The 22,463-nt window shown below is 38.8% G+C and overlaps 1 protein-coding gene across 1 annotated transcript in view; it reads right to left on the bottom strand.

The window, feature by feature from the left end:
- Window positions 1-22,463, bottom strand: part of DSCAM (DS cell adhesion molecule) — a 446,056-nt gene that overhangs the window by 186,159 nt on the left and 237,434 nt on the right. Inside the window, exon 4 of the mRNA XM_021527473.4 lies at window positions 466-612. Within this exon, the coding sequence (XP_021383148.3) occupies window positions 466-612 (147 nt within the window). The remainder of the gene's footprint in view (window positions 1-465; window positions 613-22,463) is intronic.

Here is a 22,463-nt window from a genome sequence, read left to right as displayed (position 1 = left end):
TCCAGCTGAGTGCAATGTCCTGAACTCCTGCTGAGGTCACAGAGGGGAACAGGCACCGTGGGGCAATTCAGATCACCCCAAAGCAGGGCAGGTACACTACCCCAAAAAGTGTTCCTCTTCTTTAGCTAAACAGTGAGGTTTAGCTAAAAGGTGATTAAATTTCCCTGCAGAAATCTAGTTTTGAAGGGATGAATCCCATCCACAGTCCCTGTATAAAGTACTGTAAACCTGCTAAAAATCACCGTGCTGAATGCAGGTGCACCCCTATGGGCCTTCAGGAAATAGCCGCTGGATTGTGAAAAACATACTTAAAAAATAAAGAATTTTAAAACGGCCCATCTTATTTCACAGCAGCTCCCTGTTTCCATTTGACAGAAACCACCCAAAAAATGTGCCTTGCCAGCTGAGCACACTAGAGAGAGACACAGGCAGCATTTCATCGAGCAAGATGCAGGAAAGGAGCACCTGATACAAAAAGTCTTGCGCTGTTGCTCTGTCGTGTTTCTCCAGTGTATCTGTGCCTTGTGATACATCGGTAGTTGTACAGTCCATCTTCATTTTGTACGTCTAAAATATACAAGGCTCCCGTGGATGTGATGAGAAATCTAGGTCCTGAAAGACACAAGAGTTTGCAGGGTTTAAAATATTTGCAGGTTGTTACTCTCACACTGGAGGGTGGAGGACGCAGGGCATGAAGATTTTTTTTTGTTGCCAGGTTTGAAGCTGAGAATTCCAAGCTCACCAAGTGCTCAAAAGGGACCAGTTAATGTGTATTTTATTTGCACTTCATGTGCAGAAACAGAGGGATCTTTAAGGAAAATGTGAAGAATGAGGGAGAGAAATGTGCCATGGTCTATGTGCCTATTAACAAATACAAGGAACATCTGAAGTTAAATAAGGGGTAAAGAGCCAATGCATTAACCCAGTTTAGTTCAGTATTGTAGGATGATCTGATGCAGTCCTGCAGCAGAGCTGTAGGGGTTAGAGAGGCAGGGAATTTGCTCACACCTGTAATGCCTCCAAGTTAAACAGCTCCAGGGTGAGGAGCAGTCCCACCCCACCCTGCCCAGTAAAGCCACAATCTCCAAACCCAAACAAGTCTGACTCATTCAAGGTCAGAGTTTCTACTAATCTTCTTTCAAAATAAAAGTATTACAGGTTACATTTTCTTCAAATATGACTTTTTTTTCATTATTAGCTCTAGAATATGTGTCAAATTCCACTGTTTATATGGTCACATGAGCAGTTTCGATCATTTGGCACCCACGCAACTGTCTCTGTTATGTTTCATACCCACTTCAAAAGCAAGGACACAAACCCTCTTAAAATCAACACGGTACATGTTTGCTCCAATGCACTTCAAATAATATAATAAATTGAAATAATGTGTTTAGAATGCATTGTAAACTTAACCCTCACCTGGTTAATATGTCCACTTAAAAAAAATACTGTAATCTAAACTGTGTGTGCTTTTCCAAAACTTTTACATTGAGGTAAATGTGAGTAACTTTTCCTTTTCATCTCTGCTAAATTTCTCTGTAGCTGGTAGCTCTCACAATATATGTACCTATACCTATATAGTATTATAGAAACTGTAATTAGGTATTATAAAATATATCAGGCTCCATAATTAGGGGAGAAATACACAAGAATGAAACCCATTATGAACTAATATCCAGTAATATGCAGTAAGAAAGAATTCCTTTTCTTCAGAGCTCTGTTTGAGCAATGACTTTTTAATAATTAAGTGTCGTCAGGATGCTTGCTCACAGATGCATCAGTGGGAAAGCAATCCAACAGAGGGAAGACAGAAAGGAAATGGTTTCATTACAGAGGGTGATATCCTTTAAACCATAATATAAAAGAAATTGGGAAAAAAAATGTCAAATATTTAATGTCACCGGTCTGACCCTCAAAGCAGAGAACATTGAATAAAACAACACCAGCCCATCTCTCCCATCCTTGGATGTATCCAGAGTTATTAAATAACAACATTAGGGTTAAATAAGTGGTTGCTTAGTGTGGTGAGAAGGAGGCTAAGGGGTGATGTTATTTTTCTCTAAATCTCCCTGACAGGAGGGGACAGCCAGGGGGTCGGGCTCTGCTCCCAGGGAACAGGGACAGGAGGAGAGGAAATTACTTCAAGCCAGGGGAGGCTCAGCTGGGACAGCAGCAGGAATTTCCCCATGGAAAGGGTGCTCAGGCCCTGGCAGGGGTTGCCCAGGAAGCTTTGCAGTGCCCATCCCTGCAGGTGTCCCCTGGAGGTGGCACTGAGTGCTCTGGGCTGGGGACAAGGTGGGCACAGCTGGAACTCCATGGGCTGGGAGGGCTTTGCCAGCCCCAGGGGTTCTGGGATTCTGTGAAAATAAATCAGCATAATTGAGGCACAGAAGGTGCTGAGCTCCTTTGCTGAGGAAGAAGAGCAGAGCAAGGAAAGGTGCAAAGGAGGAGGGAGAACTGTGGGAAGTGCTCTCTCCCCAGCCATGAGCAGCAATGTACTCCAGAACAGGTGGATTTACACATTTACAGGCTAGAGAGGTTCTTGTATACAGAAGTCGTACTGACTTCATATGCCTCTGAAAACTTAAATTGCTTGCATAGAGAAGACTTAAGAACAAAGATATTGTGGAATACAGCAGTAAAATCACCTGAATGGGTAATAGTTCAGTTTCATAGCCAGATGTCTAAAACATAGCATTGAAAAGCTTACATGAAAAAAAATAAAAGCTTTCTTACATCTTAGATTTTAATATTTTAGTTGTAATGTTTGGATGAAATGATATAGACATGTAGTAGTAATAAATGAAACCAAAAAAATACACTGTAACTCCTTGATCTAATGTTCTGCCCTATGCTGAGTGTTTTCCTTTCACATTCTCAATTACTCAGAGCACTGTCTGAGTGTGTGCATTACTCAAATTTTTGCCACCCTAACTTCTTATCAAATAGTGCTACTCAACATCTCTGCCTTTTAACAAGGTTTGCCTTTACTTCTAAATTTAGGTTAGAAGAATATTTAGAATTTTGGTGTGAAAACCACGAGATGTCAAACTTCGGTTCACAAGCAGTTTCTGCACTCCTGAAATATTCATAAAGAAAATCTAGCTTTTCCAGGGAATATGTTATAAGAACTAGAGGCAATTGAAGCGCAGTTGTCTCCCTCATGCTCCATGGGCAGCACAAAATGACAGCTTCAGGAGGTGGGAATCACATTTAAAGGCTTGGCTTGGGGGGTGCAGCAAAGCCAGCCCTGCCTTGCTTTTGTTTCCAGCTGTGTGAGCATCCATCCACCAGCTCTGCATGCAGGCAGCACAGGGCTCCAGCCCTCAGCAGTGCCCCAGCCCTGCCTGCTCTGTGCACACACATCTCTGCAGCCCAGGCAAGGCTTACATCAGGCTTTTCCAGCTGGGATGTGACTCTGGTACCAAACTGTGCCAGGGTGGATGGCAGTGGAGAGGTTGCAACCACACCACAGGCTCAGGAGCAGACAAAAAGGTGTCAGGGGGGTGGTTGGGATTGTTTTGGTCCCTTCAGTAAATCTGCACCTGCTGTGCATTTGTGTCAAGTGAGTGGAGCCTAAACAGCTGAGAGGCAGAAATGTGCCCCTAATGCATGTGAAGGCTTCCTAAAGCTTTCTCTTTCTGGGGTCTATCTTCACCTTTGCCAAATACATATAATTCCATTTCTCTTCATAATTCCATTTCTCCATGATTCCATTTCACACCTTTGGACATGAATAGTATGCACAAGTGCACAAGTTTATGATCACACAAATGGGGCCAAAGTTGAAAAGAAAATCCCTTCCTTATAGCAAAAATGTGGTGAACCCCAGCTCAGGGAAGAGATGATGATGTCTGGCTCCAGATCAAGAGGCTGAAGGATCTGCTTTATTAAAACTATACTATATTACATTAATATACTATTTAATGAGATACTATCCTATTCTACATACTCACTTCTTACTTACCTATTTAACTCAAACTCATGACTCTGCTGAGAGCCCGAGCCACAGCTGGATCCATTGGTCACTGACCCCAAACAACTTCACCAGAATCCAACCCAGCCATCACTGCAGGTGAACAATCTCCACACCACATTCCACATGGGGAAAACAAAGCAGCAGAGATAAAGATTGTTTTCTCTTCTTCTCTCTGTGCTTCTCCTGAGGGACAGAATTGTGTCTCTCTGTCCAGAGAATAGGAATGGCACACTCTGTGCTTTTCCACAGCTGTCACTGTTTTCAGATGCTCTGCACAGTTTTCAGACATGGTCTACACAGGACATCGTTAGTAGTCAATTTTGTCTCTCTTCTCAGGATAAGCATGAAAAAAGCTGGCACAGGAATTAAGTGATATGACCAAATTCAGAGCTTCCCTTTAAACTCTAGAGAGCAGTTCTGGAATCACAGCTGGGGTGTGGATTGTGGATGTGGATGAGGACGTGGAGTGGCTGGGTGATGAATTTAAAGGAGCTGTGGGCTATTTCCAGATCTCATAGTACTCACTGATACTTGCAGGTGAAACCTTCCCTGCTCAGCCCTGGCAGTGAGTGAGATGCAGTTACACTTTTGGCTCTGTGAGAGCAGACACACTTATTAAAAGCCCACCACTTATTAAAAGAGGAATGTAAAAGCTTTGCAGAGCCATGAAATTGCTCAGTGTTATCTTGCTGTATTTTCTGGAGAAGTTATGAACACACTCAAGCTATCTAACAATGCTTAGATCATCTTCCTATTGGAAATTACTCAGGCAATTATACAATAAAACCTTCACTTAAAGCATTATCTAGAGATTTTTCCCTCACCCTCTTCAAAGATAGCTAAAAGTAAATAGTTATTGCCACACATCAGATGTTATCCCACATTTCCCACCAACAGACATTGTGTATAATTGCATTGCTAAAGATTTTCCTTTTCCTCTTTTCTTCCTAACATATTTTGCATACTTATGTAATGCTTTTAATAACCAACCCCTCCTCCTGTAGAAACGCGAGACAGAAAAAGATGACAGAGAAATAAAAGGGGAAATGCATGTAATTTCTGTCATCTTCTAAACTGAGAGCATTTTCATTAAACCCGACAGGCTGTCGGCTGTGACAAAGCTGAAGTGTTGAGTGTTCTGCCTTCTGTACTTCAAAAAGTGTTTAGAAAAGCACCAGGATGGGACAGACAAGCTCCCACTGCCCTGTTGATCCAGGGGAGGGCTTTCTTCTTCAGGCACATTTAATTTAATCGCCCCTGCTTTGCTCTAATGAAGTCTAATTTTTTTGACTCGCCTACTTAATATGCCAAATAAAGATTTTTCTAAGTGAAAAATCCTTTCAGATCAGCTGAAGCTTTTTGTTTGCTTGGCTGCTAGCAGGCTTCAAGACAGGAAGACAGAGAAGCCTCCTTCACAACAATTTAAAAAAAAACACTGTCAAAATATAGCTCATAATTCCCATTTATTATTCCTCCTCAGCAGTGTTTGTATTAATGCCTTGAAAAAGTGATTATAATAATTTCAGCATCTGATTTACAAAGACGTTGAAATCTCTTTTGGCTTTCAATGCTTGATGCCTTTGAAAACCTTGTTCAATATCTGGAATATGTGTCTCACTCAAAGACTTCAAAGGTTCCCAGGAGCGCTCGCTATCTCTTGCCTTGGTAGTGTGGGCAATCATAGTAATATATTACCATTTAAAATAGTATTTAAACTTGTTTAAAAATAGAATTTAAACCCAAGGCCAGGTTGGATGGGGCTCTGAGCAACCTGGCCCAGTGGAAAGTATCCCTGCCCATGGCAGGGGGTTTGAATTAGATGTCCTTTAAGGTCCCTTCCAAACCAAAGCATTCTGTGATTTTATGAAAATTTAAATTCTTTACAGAGGAGCTCTCTAAGATACATGGTTTCATACAATTCATAAAAGTCAGTGGAAAACGAGGGAATGGAACCCATAACTTTCCCCAGCATCCAACATAATACATAACTTTGCCTCATGGTGACACTGAAAATATATAGACCCAAGGACAAGAAAGACCATTAGAGTCATTTATTTTCAACTTCCATCCTTTTGCCATTAACCCCTGCCCAAATCCATATCTGGAAGTTACACTATAGCTTTTTTAAAAAGACATTAGTAATGATTAAAGATTTCTTGTAAGTGGAGAGCATGTGATAGCCCTGGGTAAATTCTTCCAATTATTCTTACTTTTGAAAATTAGTGTATTGTTTGGTCCACCTGCCTTTGCCCCAGTTATTGGACCTTACTGTGCCTTCATTAAAGATTTCCTCCACAGTCAAAAATCTTCTGCCCATTTAAGTCCTTACAGAACACAAGGAAATTACCTCTTATACCATCTCTCTCCTTAATTAGTTATACAGATTGAACTTCCTAAATCATTTACTGTGAATTATTCATATCTTGAAATATTCCTGTAGTTTTTCACTCAACACCTTAACAACTTTTTGAAGTACCTCTTCAAGCTTGGATCATGCACATAAATTCAGTTCTGAAATTTCTGGTTCTGGTCATAGGAGATGCAAAATGTCACCATTTTCCTCTGTACAATTTTTTTTCCATGTACCCATCCAGTAATTGAACCCATTGTGGAAAACTGTGATCTCCTGTTCAGAGTCCTGGATTCAGGGATTTTCCTCCTGTAAATGTGACCTACCACCTGACTGTCCTAAAACTGGAATTATTGGTATGAAAACCTCAGTGTTCAAATCAAACCTCTTTAACACAAGCAAGCTGTGTTATCTTTTGCCATTACACCAATATTTTAACAGTTGGCATATTTTGCCAACTGCTTTTCTTAACAAAATTTCATAAATTCATGCTTTCATCTGCAATGTTAGCAAACCACTTGGTTTGGAGATAAAGAGATGGACCCCAAAGAGGTGGATCTCCCTGTCCTAAAGAAAACAAGGAAGAGATGGAGGAAACTGAGTCATATCTAGGCTTAATAAAGGGCCCCAAACCCACAATATATTTGAAGCACACTCCTCATTTTACTGTCTGCTGACCAGTGTCCTAAATAACCTACTGACTTCCTTAAAGTTGAGCACTTTTAGCAAATCATGTGTTCGTTTCTCTAAGTGAGAAGAGGTCACATTAACAATTATGAAATTGCTCTTATGTAAGGTTTTAATGTTTTCCATTAGACTGCATAATATTAGAGATTAAAATAAATTCTGTTTAGGTTTCCTATGTGAGATTGTTCTCATGTATTATTCATAAGAAAATGTGAACACTTTCCTGTCGAATTAACGCATCATATTCTTGTATGAAAATGAGAATATTTTAAAATCACAGTGTTAATTATTCTTTTATCATGCCCTTTTCCCCCAGCATGCTGGTAGTCTTTAAATAGGGGTAATGTTACCCCCAATATGATTTAAAAAAACATATTTGATTTTTCCTTTGTTGGAAACACATCTAACGGCGTTGTGTTATTACAGCCTAAATTGGGTTGATCGAAATTAAGAGAACAGATGGCTGTTCTAATCCTGTGCCAAATGGTAATAGAGAACAAATCAACTCTTGCCAGTGGCACTTGTCACCTCCACTGGATAGAATTGCTTCTGCTAAGCAATTTTCCAGTGTGACCTGTGCATGGAAGGGGAGAGAGCTCCCCATGGAGCCAAAGGGGACAGAAACCTATAACTCAGCTTTATGGCATTGCTACAACACCCTCGAACAAACCAGGCTGCTGCTCAGGGCATGGGAAGTGTGCTAGAACCTGCTTAAACTCTGCCCTGCAGTCCCAGTCCTGGGAAGGACTTTGATACCCAGCCCAAAGATCAGATGTGGAGGGAAAGGTCAGGATTTCACTTCTCCAGGTATCACCCACTCATTGTACTCAGCCTTCCTGAGGTACCTTGAGAGGCCATCATGACTCATTTCCTGGCAGAAGAAAATCAGTGGCAAAGCCTCTGAAGTGCCACCACAGTACAATGTTTCTCATGAGGAACTAAGGTGTTTGATATTCCCATTCTTTCCTGCCACAAAGAAAGAAAGCCATAAAATCCATAGGAAGTGTTCTCCAAGGTGAGGGAGGCTGCTGTGATATTTAGTCTATAATTCCAGGCTCCTCAAAGCTCACAGAAATGCATCTTATCATAAAGCCAAGCTTGCAGGTCTGAAGTTTTCTTCAGCTCCAAAGCAGTTGGTTTTCCTTTTCCCTTCTGTTTTGTTGTTTGTTATGGGCTTGTTCATTCCCCCAGATTTAAATTTGAGAATTTATAAAACAAGCCAGCAGCCTTACATGAGATGCTTTCTATTTTATTTAGACACATAATCTGTTTAGACCTCAATAAAGAATAACTGAGATTATCTCTGTGCAAAGCTCTCTGCAGAGAGCTAAGAACATTGATAAATATTTCCAGTCCTATGACCTGGTGTGATTCCAGCTCTAACAGAGATGGATTCACAGCTTGGCAAAGTTTGTGCAGAACTAAGATATTTCTAATATCATCATTCTTTAACCTTCTTTACCTCCTCTACCTCAGTTAGGGATAGAAGCACCTGCTTTGGTGGCAGCTCAGGGTGAATCAGGGTTTATTGTAAATAAATCTGTTCCCTAGCAGTCACTCAGCCAGTGGAACTCAGAGCTGCTCCAAGTATGGGAGGTCCAGCACAGCCACCATCAGCACAGCTCTAAAATGCCACCAAAGCCATGGAATATTTTCCACTTGATTCTTCAAAGATTAAAAAGGAAAATAATAATTTTTTAAAATTGCTGTAATTTTGGCATCTCTTTCTCTAAGGAATACCATGGACCAGCAATATCTTTCTGCATCTCTCCAAAGAAAATTGATCTAGATAAATTTAAATGCTGTGGTGTTTGCTCTATTCCAAAATGTCTCTCTGTTTCATAAATGGGGCTTTTGTCAAAACTGTAGCTCTCCAGATTTCCCTTGATGTTTTCCATGAATTATTAGTACCTGAGACAACAAACCTGCCTGTTCCTTGCCTATAGAACCATAGGGTGAATACAATTGGAAGAGAAAATGAAACAGAGAAGGAAATAAAGAAGAAAACAAGAAAAACGGGGGGAAGAAGGGAAGGGAAGGGAAGGGAAGGGAAGGGAAGGGAAGGGAAGGGAAGGGAAGGGAAGGGAAGGGAAGGGAAGGGAAGGGAAGGGAAGGGAAGGGAAGGGAAGGGAAGGGAAGGGAAGGGAAGGGAAGGGAAGGGAAGGGAAGGGAAGGGAAGGGAAGGGAAGGGAAGGGAAGGGAAGGGAAGGGAAGGGAAGGGAAGGGAAGGGAAGGGAAGTGGGGACTGAACAAAATAACTTGAAGTTTCGGATTTTTAAATTGAGCTGAGAGAGATTATCTACTGAGTCAGTTGCAGCTTTAAATAGGAATAAGAATTGTGGTTCCCTGTTGTTTTCTCATTGAGAAAGGATGAGGCCTGAGCCCAGTGTTCCAAAATCAGATAGGTACTGAATGCAGGAGGCAGCTGCATTCCTCATTTTAGCTGCTCTAAATCCAACAGTACCATGAGTTAATTTGTGCTTCTGTCATCTTAGTATAAGGAAAGACATTCTGCTCTTACATGTGCAGTGCTATAATTCTCCAAATGAGTTTGGCCCTTTTGAAAAACATACTGTAAAGTACCCAAATCAAAACATATTTTGTTGCCCTGTCTGTGTTTCTGAGACTGCAAAAATGTATTTCATGCCAACTGTCCACACCAATTCTACTTATGTTACATATGCAATCTTCGAGTTTTATAAAGGAGGAATAAACCTATTTGTTTGATTTGATTTTGTGTTTTTGTTTGTTTGTTTTGTTTTGTTTGTTTTTCCCAAATAAGGCATAACTAGATTCAGGAGCTGTTCTTTTGTGTACACAGACTGGGTTTTGTTAATGGCTACTCTTTTATGATTTTATAGTATAGACCTGACTGATCACACAAAGCTTTTATTAAATTGTCCCCCCTCTTAATTTTTTATGAATTTATGAGGTGTGAGCAGCTACAGCTCTCTACCTGCTGTTGTTAACTGTCATCCTCCAGGATATTGAATAAAAATGCCATAATCTTTAATGCCTCAGTTTTGGATTATTTGAGTGCTTGCATACATTGCTGTAGAAGCTGCTTTTCTCATTTCAGCTGGCAAGCAATAAGATAATTTTAAATCACCAGCTAGTTTTAGGGGCTCTGATTAAAGAGGATTCAACTTTGCCCATGATATATGGAGCTGTCTGGAGGATTAAAATCTTTTTCCTCAGGCTTTTACTGGTGCATCCCATATAAATAAATAGCCTGGAGCTGACCAGTGGCTTAGCACAAATAAACTTATTCTCTGCTCTTTATATCATCAAGGACCAGAACCCATCTCCTTCCTATCTGCATGTCAATTTAAACACAAGCTCGTTAATTAAAGAGAAAACATCAATTTCCTCTGGCCTCAACAGCAGCTGCTTTATGTCACCACCATCAAATGTGCACCTGAATAGTTTTGGAGCTTTGAAGTGATTGTATTTCCAAAATATAAACTGTTCTGGACAATATGATCAGAATAAGGCACAGCCCTGCAGACACAGAATTCCAACAGCAGCAGAATTATTTTGACTGAGTGCAAACAGCCAATATTATCCCACAGTAATTACAGCAGCTGCAACTCTCTGTCCCCACATGTTTAACCACATTTATTCTGCAGGTAACTGGGAAGGTAATGGAGCATTTCAACCTGAAGGAACAGTTTTATGAGAAATTTATCATAGCACCCACTCCCTTCCATGAAAAGATCAATTCAAAGCTTCCCAAGACACCAGAGCTGTCAGAATTTTTATTTAAAGCATGTGCAGTAGAAGAGACAAAGCTTCACGTGGTACATTCTAGTATAGTATTTTTATTTTGAGAGAGCAAAATGAAGGAAAGTGGAACAGGTTAATTTGGTTTTATTGCAATGATATGGGAAGTAATTAATAACTTCCTCACTCAACTTGAAAAAGTAAATCTATGTTTGGATAAAAAATACTCAGCATAGTCACTGTGGGAGAAACCAGTTCCACTAGGATTAGAGATAAAAGAAATAATTTCTCCTGGAAACTCTTGGCCAATCTACTGGGAAAAGAATTCTATGTAGTGAATAATTTTTTAAATGAAGGAAAAAAGCTACTAATGATGTACATTTCCATCTTTTTGAACAATACAATAGTGTTAAGTCTATGGTGTTGCTTTTCAATAGCTCTATAAAAGTTAAAATATTTTTTGCAATTTCCCCTCACTATAACAATTTTTCCTCTACCTTTCTCTCTCACACACACACAAATGTTGATTCTCAACATAACCAGCTATGTTAGAAGATGGGACCATACTTCTGTCTCTTCTTTACCCTTCACACAGGCACAGAGCTCCATGTTGTGCATTTTGTGTATTTAACTATTCAGCTCTCATTACCACTCACACACTTACTATTTTTTAAAAATAATTGTCTCCTGATAAGCTATTCCCCTATTTTGTGACTCAGAACACATTTTCCTGATTATGGAAACATACAAAACCATTTGACCTTGGTGTTGCTTCAGAAGAACTGATGAAGAAATTTTTTAATCAGAAAAAATAACAGTAGTAAGAGCAGAAGTATGTAAAGATTTTCTATACCTTAAAATAAACAAAACTCCTGCCATTCCTGATCCAATGAAATTATTCCATAAAGGAATATTAGAAAAACAGCTTTAAAGTATTACATAAGTCAGATGTATTACCAACGTTGCTGGAGGAAAAAAGAAAACCCACACTGATTTAAAATGGAAATAACTGCAAGCAAAATCTGAGAATTGTTTGCAGACTGAATTCCATCAGCATATGGGGATTTAGCAGATCTCATTTTTTACAGGTTACAAAGTTTTATAATTCTTGCAACTTCTCAATAAACAGAAACACTTTGAACAAGAGTCATAATATAGCAGTGTGCATAGATGTGATTTTCACACTATTTATTTTCTGTTTGCTGACATCTTTGTCTGACTATATAACAATGAAAAAGGTTCAGTAAATATAACTTTTCAGCAAGGAGTAAATTCACAGTGTGATTTATGCTGAGCATCAACTCAAGATTATGGGATATTTCAATCCAACTTCATTTCAAAGATCTATGTGAGGTAAAACTAGGAAGGATGTGTAATTCCATACCATCTCATAAAGATTACTGTGATTCTGTACTATTACTTTCCTTAGACTGGAAGCACAAAGAAAATATCATTATAAGCACAACAAGCATCAGTCCTTTCAAATAAATGTATTTTAAGGTTTTTTATTTCCTTCTCTGAACTGCTCAGAGAATCGTGATTTGGAAGCCTGTCCAAATATCAGGATGATTATGCAAATATGCCTAAGATAATTTTTATTATTTGCCAATTTCTATTTGATTGGGAAATTGAGGCACAGTGAAGCAAATTGATTTGCCTAACTTTATCCTGCGAGTTTGTGGCAGTTTTGGGAATCCCACTTTTGGGCTTTGATCATCCAAACATCCTTTCTTACCTCTTTTTTCACATCCTGTGTCTGAAAACCTTTGAGATTGGGTTCAATCCTTTATGGAGGTGCACAACAAGGGAACAGTTTGACTGTAAATCTCTCTGAATGAATTTAATATGATTATTGTTTTTGTCTTTCCATGTCAGAGTGTTCACCAGTGGGCTGGACATGTTTTGTTTGCACCAATGCTCATTTTCTGTGAAGACCTCAGAATAAATTAGTTTTAAAATGCAGCCTTTGGCCAGATTAATGTTTCAGGCAAGCTGTGTTAAACATTTTTCCACTTTTCCTGAGTTTTCCCTGTACTTACAGATGCAATTACCTCTACAAATTATTTAAACTATCTATTTTGTGAATGCTTAGATTTGGTTTAGGGTTTCATTTCAGGATTTGTTAGGCAGCTAAAGTCTATAATATGTTCTGTTGTGTCTTTTAAATGATGAATGTTAAGGAAACAGAAGTGTTTTAGGGCAAAAAAAAAAAAAAAAACAACCCACTGCAAACTCATATTCTACATATGGGGCTTTAGGCTGAAAGTCACACAAAGCATATTTTCCACTTCTGAAACTTTTTTTTCAGGAAGCATAGCACTAAATTATAAAACCAACAAAATACATATGGCCAAGCAGACACAGACCTGCACTGCCTGAACTTCCCTCAGCAGTTCAAACTCTTTCTTTATCCCCACAGGCCATGAAAGAACGTGTGGAGTCAGAGAGTGACCTTGCCAGCACCACATGACATTAACACCGATGGCCTTGGCCATGTTAATGACATTTCCATGGGAAGATCCATATCTTTGACATTTCTTGCAATCCCAGAAGCTGCAAGCAGCATGAAGTTGCCTAAAGAGGATTGACCTGACAGAAAAGCGTGTCCAGCATGTTCCAGCCACCCCAGATATTCTGAGTAGCATCCCCAGCATGAATCAGACACATCCACATCCTCTGGCACTGCTGGAGATGGAGAACAGAGACCAAAAGTGCGCATGGAATCACCAGCAGGATCATCCAAAGCTCTGTGGGAAGCAGGTCCAGCGAGGGGATTCTCCTCTTTACTCTGCCCTCATGAGATCCCACCCGGAGCACTGCGCCCAGTTGGGATGTCCCAACATCATAAGGATGTGGAATTGTTGAAACAAGTCCAGAGGAGGCCTTGAGGTTGATAAGGGAACTGGGGAACCTTCCTCATAGAAGAGGATGGGAAAGTTGGGGATGTTCAGCCTGGAGAAGAGAAGGTTGTTTGGAGAATTTTCCAGTGTCTGAAGGGGCTGCAAGAAACCTGGAGAGGAACAATTCATCAGGAACTGAAGTGACAGGCCAAGGGGGAATGGGCTCAAACTGAAAGAAGGGAAATTTAGGTTTGATATAAGGAAGAAATTGTTCCCTGTGAGGGTGGCAAGGCTCTGGCACAGAGTGCCCAAAGAAGCTGTGGCTGCCCCTGGATCCCTGGCAGTGCCCAAGGCCAAGCTAGACAGGGCTTGGAGCAGCCTGGGGCAGTGGGAGGTGTCCCTGCCATGGCAGGGGTGGATTGAAATGATCTTTCAGATCCCTTCCTACCCAAACCATTCCATGATTACCACAAGGACATAAAATGCACCTTAAAGGAGGGATCACTATGACACCTGTGAACCAAACATGTGTGTCTTGTTTAAGCATGGGACCATGGGATCAAAAGGTTTTTACATTATCTACCAGCAGTCTGGTCTGTTTATTTATGCTTGTCAGCTCCCTAAAATGCGATGTGACTCTGCAAGTGATGCTTCCAATGCATAAGGTCTGTAAGTACTGCTTTTTGCACAAATTAATCTAAAAGTAAGGATATTCACCCAATTTACTTCGATGTACTTCTCTCTCCTGAGAAAACACAGCACAGTTTTGACATTTTACATGAGCATTCAAAAAATGTTGGTGTCACTTAGATAAGAACGTTTAAAAGTAATTATCCCTATTTTTCAAAACTAGGCAGTGGAAAAGTAATGAAGAAAAAGCTCTGAGCTAAAACTACTTTTCTTCTCTTTTCCTGATACTCAGCTTTAATCTGGGTATACTCTTTTATGTAGTCAATGGCTTAGGGATGTGAACAGCCATAAATGAATCTTAAAAAAAGAAAATTAATGTGGCAAAGTCTGACAGCTGTATGGTATTTATTCTAAGCAAATTCTGCATTGGTTCAATCTCTCAATAAACTGTTATTTGGGTCAACATTATTGCTTTCATAGTTCACAGTCTTTATCTCCTGGGAGAAAGCCAATTTTTTCCTTCAATCCTCTTAGGCAGAGCCCCAGGAGTCTGTATCAGTGACCTGAGGATTTGCATTCTACACCATGTCCGTGGTCAGGACACACTATCTCCTTCCCTGGAGCATTTCCATTAAAAAGGTGGAACACACTCACAATCCCTGTAAATTGAGCCTCCTGGACTTTTTTTAGTCCTTTGTGGAGCAAAGGGAACATCCTACAAAGAGCACACCGCAGAGCAAAGACCAGGGAAGATAGAGGGGAAACAAATAAATAAATAAATAATAGCCCAAAGATCCAAAAGTCAATACTCCATGTTTCATTTCTTTTTCTTTCTGACAGGAGCTCTGGCCCCGGAGCCTGGTCAGGGGCAGCTCAATAATAACGATCTAAGGCTGCTCTTCAATAGACACTCAACAGCTGACAGCTCCTCTGTTCAAATTGTCAAGGGCACAAAGAAAGGCTTGAATAATTAATTGTGAATGGTAGGATGTGATTTGATTGTGTGACCAACCTGTTACATCGACTTGCTTTCACCTAATCTTTCAAAATGAGATATTAAAACCACAACTCTGCCATGCTTCTTTATTTCCTGGTTGTTTCTTCCTCTGTGGCAGAGCCTGCAGGATGTGCCCTCCATGAGATGGAAGGTGGTGAAGGAGAGCCCTGAACTCACGTGGATAAATAGAATTCTGTGATCCACACCTGCCTAGTCTCTATAAAAAGTGCTTTTAATTTCTATTATGTAGATGCAGCCATCAAAAAAATAAAAAACAAGGGTGGCAAAAGAAAGTGGCATCAGCAAAGTTAACAGCTATTCACTAATTAACTTCTTACCACAAAAAAAAAAAAAACAACCAAACAAAATAAAAAAAAAATCCCAAAAGACCCAAACTAAACCAAAAAAAGCTCTAAAAGATCCCAAAAACTCAGCCACCACCCCCTGGGAAAAACAACAACAACAACAACAACAACAAAACAACAACAACAAAAACAACAAAAGAGACCAGCCCTAAAAAAATCTCAAAACCCCAACACCTTTTTCACTCCATTTCTGAGACATTTTTTAGCTAACTTTTCACAGACCAATCTCCCCACTTAAATAGAAACTGCAGACAGCTGAACATTCAGGGCCAAGTCATATGATGAACACCATCTCAAACATAATCTGCATTTAATTTTAATGAGGACAAAATCTGTTAACATGCACAATTTCAGCATTCTCTTTAATTCAGATGCTGATTTCTCAGCCACCCTCAAGTTTAGGTGGCACAATAAATTTTGTTTAGCTCATTCACCACAATTGGGTGACAGAAAGAGAGGGTGACCAATAATTTCTAATTGCTAAACTTCTTTGAATGAGAGAAGGAAAGGCCACCATTTCAAGCTGTCCAAGGTCTACAAAAGTGTAGTTAAATGCTGGTTCTGTGTTTTGAAGGAGTATTTGCTGCAGTGAACTGTGGTTACAATGGAAAACTGCACCTTGGGAAACTGAAAATCTCTCTGTGATTAATAAAAAGTATTTTCTGTGAGAGCCAAGCTTCTCTCTCCCCTTATTCAGAGAAAATTTCCACAGGGTTTTACTCTCTATAGAAAGAGTGACTGAGTGAGGAATATTTCAAAGTTTGATAACTCATCTGAACAACAGCCACCACTTAAATGAAAGAGTCTGATTGTTCAGGGCAGTCCTGATCATTTCTCTGTGTTCTAATCCCAGCTCATGATCTAGAGAACTGAAAGAGTCTCCAGTGCTTAATTATAAGAAGAAACCTGTCTCTATAAAATATGACTTATGTTTAAGGTCAACACTGGCTCCTAAAGGACATTAAGTTTTAAAGAAGAAATCAGGATACATGGAAGTAGAACATTAATTTTAAATTACCTTAATTCTTCCTTTCAAACAACTAATACTCTGTGGAGAGGCATCACCTGTTTCTAACCAGATTGTACCCTGTGGTGAATATTAGGATTGCTGAAAAAAATATTTTCCAACACTTTTAGGAGCAATATTTCCTTAGACTATAACCTCTGTTAAATATTTATACATTAATCTTTATTTTTATGTAGGAAAATATCCTATATATGCATGTGTGCACATGGATGTCCCCATCATGTGGGTGATAAATAATAGAAGGTCCCTCTTTATAATAAATTATGGATGAGATGTATAATATATGAATTAAAGTTAACTGCAGGAAAAATCATTCACACACAAGAAGCTAGGAGAAGAACTAAATCCTGCAAGAGAGAGGTGGCAAACAATTCACATTTTAGTTCAGAAAAGCAGATCTGAGGTTTCTATAACTGCAGCTCTGTTTATGGAAACCTTCTCCATCAAAGAAACAAATAAATGAAATAAATAAATATGAAAAAATTGAATTTCACTCAACTGAAATTCTATTGACAATTTGGCAGGTAGAAAGAAGAGCTGCAGAAATGATTCAAGAGATGAAACCCCAGTTTTAAAATGGTGGTGCAAGGAGACATTCAGCTATGATAAAGAGAAATAACTGCCTGAAAGATGAGGGAGAAGACCTTTAAAATTATCAGGTCAGTTCATATCTTCATACCCTATCAGCAAATGAAAACAGAATTGATTGAGCATAGGCAGATAATAAAAAATTCAAGGAACAATGATACAATTTTTTGGTTTATTCACAAAATATATCACAGTTCACGTAAAAATTACAAAGTGGATACAGGAATTCTCTGGTAAATTCTAAGCAGAAATGTGGAAGGACAAAACGTTTAAAAGGTTCTATAGGGAAAAAAAAAAAAAAAAAAAAAAAAAAAAAAGGTAGGACATTTGTCTTTCCTATGGGAATTTCCACACAGTGACAAACTTTTCACTGAACAAGAATTGCTGTCAACAGGTGCTGTCAGCATCACATGAACCAACCTCCAAAAAAATTTGAGATTTAGAGGAATCAGGAAAAGAAATGTATGTTAATTTAAGGCCTAGATCAGTCTTTCCCCAATATCTGAAATTCCTGGTTTCAGTCTGGATTAGGACCTAATCCATGTTAGACAATTAGTAGAGGTACTTATGATTTCCTGCAATTTCATTCTTTCAGAATTACAAAAGCACAAATTCTCTCCTTTTTTTTCAGCTTAAGTCATTTTCATGTTAGTATAAATCTATATTTTGCTCATTTTTTCACACTGGTCCACTTCACTTGTTTTTTTTTTGGTGAAGTGGCCACAGATGTCTTTTCAAGAACATGTTCAAAACCACAATTAAAAAAAAAAGTGCTTTGTGTTTAGTTCCCTTTCTCTAAAGCATCCTTGATGTTTTCTGTGAATATTAATTCCTAGCATTGGCCCTGAATGTGGGAAATTTTAATTTTGAAACGATGAAATCATTCCTTTATTTTTGGTCCTTGTTCTAGTGTCGCAAATCTGAGAAGGAAAACATTCTGTAATACTGTTTCTAGCTCAGAGGTTAAAATTAGTCTGAAATTCAGCTTGCTAATTATCTCACATATCTGACTGTACAGCGACCATTTAATAAAATTGAGATAGAATTCCATCAGTTTGAAGGGATGGAGAAAGAGAAGACTATGGATGTTTTGATGGATGGTGGGACATCTCTGAGCTACCAGTGAGACACAGCCATGAAAGAACCTAATAGAATTCTAAGATAAAACATGAAGCAGTAGCACCATTGAATAAGAAAAGAGCCCATCTAGGATATCATCTGTAATCCAAGCTGGTTTTGTTCACACAGGACATCTCCAACAAGAACCAAAACTCAGGCATATAAGTGCTTACAAATGAAAAAACAAATAAAATAATAAAAAAAGGCCTATTTTTTTAGAGAGAAATTTAAAAATTGGTTTATTTCTTCTGCCAAATAAATGTAGCAATAAATGTGTCAATAAAAATGCTACAGTGAATAACAAAATGTGTATGTTTGGGTGTGTATGCCAGGGAGGGAGAGGAGAATTGCTCAATTTAAAGAGCTTTACTGGAATGAGATTTAATGGATTTGAGTTATCCATTAATAAAACTTAGTCTAGACAATTGGAGGAGATTAGAAGATTGGAAGATGAAGAATTTCCCAAACAGAGCATGGGGAAATCTGCTTGTCCCAAGTTGAAGCCTGAGATAGAATTTGCCATGACTGTGTAACATAGTCTGGGAGATTGGGATGCTTTGGACATCAAATTAAAGAAAAAAAAATATTTATATATATTTGTTAAGAATTCCTGGATCTTATCATATTTTGTTGATATTATGCTTAAGAGCCAATCATTAATTGTAGAGTTTAGTAAATTTTTGTCCAGCAGGTTCTTCTTTGGTGTATCTATTTTCTTCTGAGCTGCCCCTTGCTGCCAGGCAGAAAACATCAACATTCTAAGTGCAAAGGCTTAGAAAAACCTAAAGTGCTTAATTGGCATCTGTTGTTTGCATGCTCAGGATTATGAACCCTCTCCTGGTTTGGGAATAATAAAGAATTACAGTAACAACCAGATTGGCAAGGTCCAGGGGCTGTTTTCCTTTTCTCTGTGCCACTTGGGAGTTTATTTATGAGAGCTGTCCTGTCATGGAATTCATAGGATATCAGTTTTTCCTCCTTCCCCTTCATTGTGCCATATTGTTTTGGTTGTAGTTTCTTGGGTGTTAGTTTGGTTTGTTTCTTTTCTGAATTTAGATTCTGAACAGCACAAGTTTCAAGATTAGTCGAGAAAAGCTTAGGGGGTGCTTTTAGTTTTGTAGGGATTTTGGAGACTAAGAATAGATGTTCTGTGAACTCTTCTGAGTATATATTTATGTTCATGGAACTGAACTTGATGACCCAGGTCACTCTTTTCCTAAATTCTAATGGAAGCTGCAGTTATTTTTTGCTTTTATGTCCCCGTTTCAACTGAGTTTCTGAAAATTTCACAGCTGGGAGTAAAGCAAAAGATCAATTTTCTTTTTTCTTGTGAGGTTTTTCTCTTTTTTTTTTTCTCCCCCAGTTATGTGTAAGGAATCACAAGGACAAAACCCTTTCGGAACTTGGCTGAGGAAGCTCACTTCCTTCCAGAAAAATGGAATGTTTAATTTGGCACAGTTTTTGCATTTATTTGCAGTAGGTTAACAGTGATGCACTCTGAAGACAGAAAATTAAACCATTTGGTACTTCTTGAAAATAAGATCTTCACATGAAGATTGTAGCGTGAAGTCTATTCACAAAGAGAATTATAGAACCTCTGTTTCTGCCTTACATCATGCTTTGCAAAATTCAGAATTTGTCAATCCACAAAAAAAAAAAAAAAGAGAGAGCTGTACACAGTGAAAACCACAAAACCACTGGGTTTTCTCCTAATTCACACCTTAAATACTGTGGTTATTTTTTGTCACAGTGTCACTGAAAAAAAAAGCCACCACAATATTTCTGCTGGTCACTGTTCTTAGTACAGGTGACCTGATTTTGGTTAGTAATGACTGATGCCACTGCATTGTTGGAAATGCAGGTGCACACCTGATGAAGCAGAAATGAATGAATTTCATCACCAAAATATCAGTGTGAACCTCAAGAAAATGCAAATGCAACAAAACAGAGGTTTGTTATTCAAGTTTTCTTGGAGCTGCAGAGGCATAATGAATGTGTAAAGTAATATCATATTATCCATACAAACAATAACACCAAGAGCATGGGTGATTCTGAAGTTCCATAATTTATTCCTGAACAATATTGGTTGGTTTTGTCTCACAGTCACAAAAATACTCACAATCATTTCCTTGAAAACTGAAATCTACAGTGGCGCCAGGGAATCCACAGGAGGTCCTTCCTCTGGGAGAAGACACTCCTTCACTCTCAGAATCATCACAACAACGTTGCAAAATATGCAAAATGGATGATCATAAAAAAGATTGCAATGTTATAAGGTTCTAGACAGAATTAATGTGATGTCCCAGCAGTCCATCCTTTAAATAAACTGGGGACAATAATGACTCAGAGAGCTCAGTCATGTCCTGCTGAGGTTAAAGACAGAAAATGGGCACAACTGTTCACAGGTGGGTGAATAACAGACATTACTCAAAGACAATGCTCCAGTTTGCTGATCACTGAGAAAGTCCTGAATATTAGAAATGAAAATGTTATTACCTGCTGTATATAACCCCAAAGCTCCTTTGTGCTGGGAGCCTGAATACTGTTCCCAAAATCATTCCCTCCAGGTCACAAAGTACCTGCAAATCTCTCTTAGGTTGCTCCTGGCAACAGCGAACTTAAAAAGTTAAAACTAAGACTGTGAGAGCAAAGCAAGCTATGAAATAATCATAATGCATACAATTAATTGTTATCTTGTTGGGCATAACTACCTCTAAAAGTCTTGTTTAGAGTATTACAAGTCATCCTGTAGCAGAGGCATTCAGAAGTCATTAATATTTTAACTATTCTTGACCTTGGATCTTCTGGAGAAGCCACTGACCTAGTTTGGTCTGTTTCTTCAGCTACTCCAGGAAGTTTTGCAACTGAATAGAAAAAGAGAAAAAGCTCTTTCCAGATCTCAGGAGAGAGAACAGAGAGGGTGTGGATCCTTTCAAGGGCTGATGGACATCCACAATCTGTATGACCCACCCCCACAGGACAAGAATATGAAAAATCTTGCAAATATTGTACCCACAGACAAGAGGCAGAAATTGGAGTCAATTCCTCAACACCCTTCTGTGGCAAACATTCCTTTGATTGTAGCTTCCTTATTATACGTCATGAATTAGGATTTAGCATGCAATTATAAACAAAATTGGATCCTAGAAGAACCCATAAGTAGCATTCAAATCTCAAATTAAAAATTACAATTATTCCTCGTCTAGATCAAGTTTATTCCTTCAGTCTGACTTTTTATTTCCCTTTCTTCTGGACAGTGGGATTATCTTGATTAAGTCTGTGATTCTGTGATTTCTTTTGAGTTGTTTTTTTTTTTTTTTCCCTATGCTTTGCACTTACTGGGGAGGGGGCAAAGAATATTGGCATCTGCAAAGCGATTGACTGTGCAGCCTGATCATTTGCTAAGCATTATTAAAAGCTCCCTGAAATCACTCCAGTGCTTTGCCCTTTACAAGCCATCAGCCATCAATTCAGACCATCAAATGTGATTACCAGCACTCCTCCTGAAGCTACTTCCAAGCCATTAGGCTGATCGAAAAGCTGTGTCTTTTCCTCCCAAGTGCATGTAAATCCGGCAGACCCGTGCTCCTGTGTTTGGGTGGTGATTCATTACACTTCTGAATAGCATTTGTGGTGTTACAACTCCAAGACAAGCCAGAATTCATTAAATTTTCAGATATTGTCCTTATTTAAGGGAACTTTTTCAGAAATAGGTCCACATGTTCCTCTCGCTTCTCTGTGCCTCTATCCATTATGTATTTAAAATGTTCTGCTGGTGTGTAAAGAGATTTAATGACAGTGGCTTGGAAAAATACAATTAGAAAATAATAAAACTTTTCTACCAAAATATTTTAACAATTCCCCTTGTTTTTTTCCTGCAAAATAATTTTTTTTTACCAAACATCCTTTTTTAAGCAGCATATTGTGGCTATTTTGCACTTCTCTCTGAGCAGGAGTGGATGAGATGACTCCATAAGAACCTTTATCCACAGCCTTATGAAATATCCTGTAGGAAAGTGGTAAAAGCTTTATATTTGCCACAGATTGGTTTTTGGAACTCAAGCTCATCATGGGGATGGTTTTCTGCACAGAGTTATAACTGAACTGAGGTGTTGTCTCTCCTCCCAGCCCAGCCTTCTCTCCAAGAACACACACAAT

Source organism: Lonchura striata, chromosome 1, assembly GCF_050655825.1.
Source record: "Lonchura striata isolate lonStrDom1 chromosome 1, ASM5065582v1, whole genome shotgun sequence".
NCBI lineage: Eukaryota > Metazoa > Chordata > Aves > Passeriformes > Estrildidae > Lonchura > Lonchura striata.
Note: the sequence above shows the minus strand (reverse complement) of the source record. Positions and strands in the feature narration are given on the sequence as shown.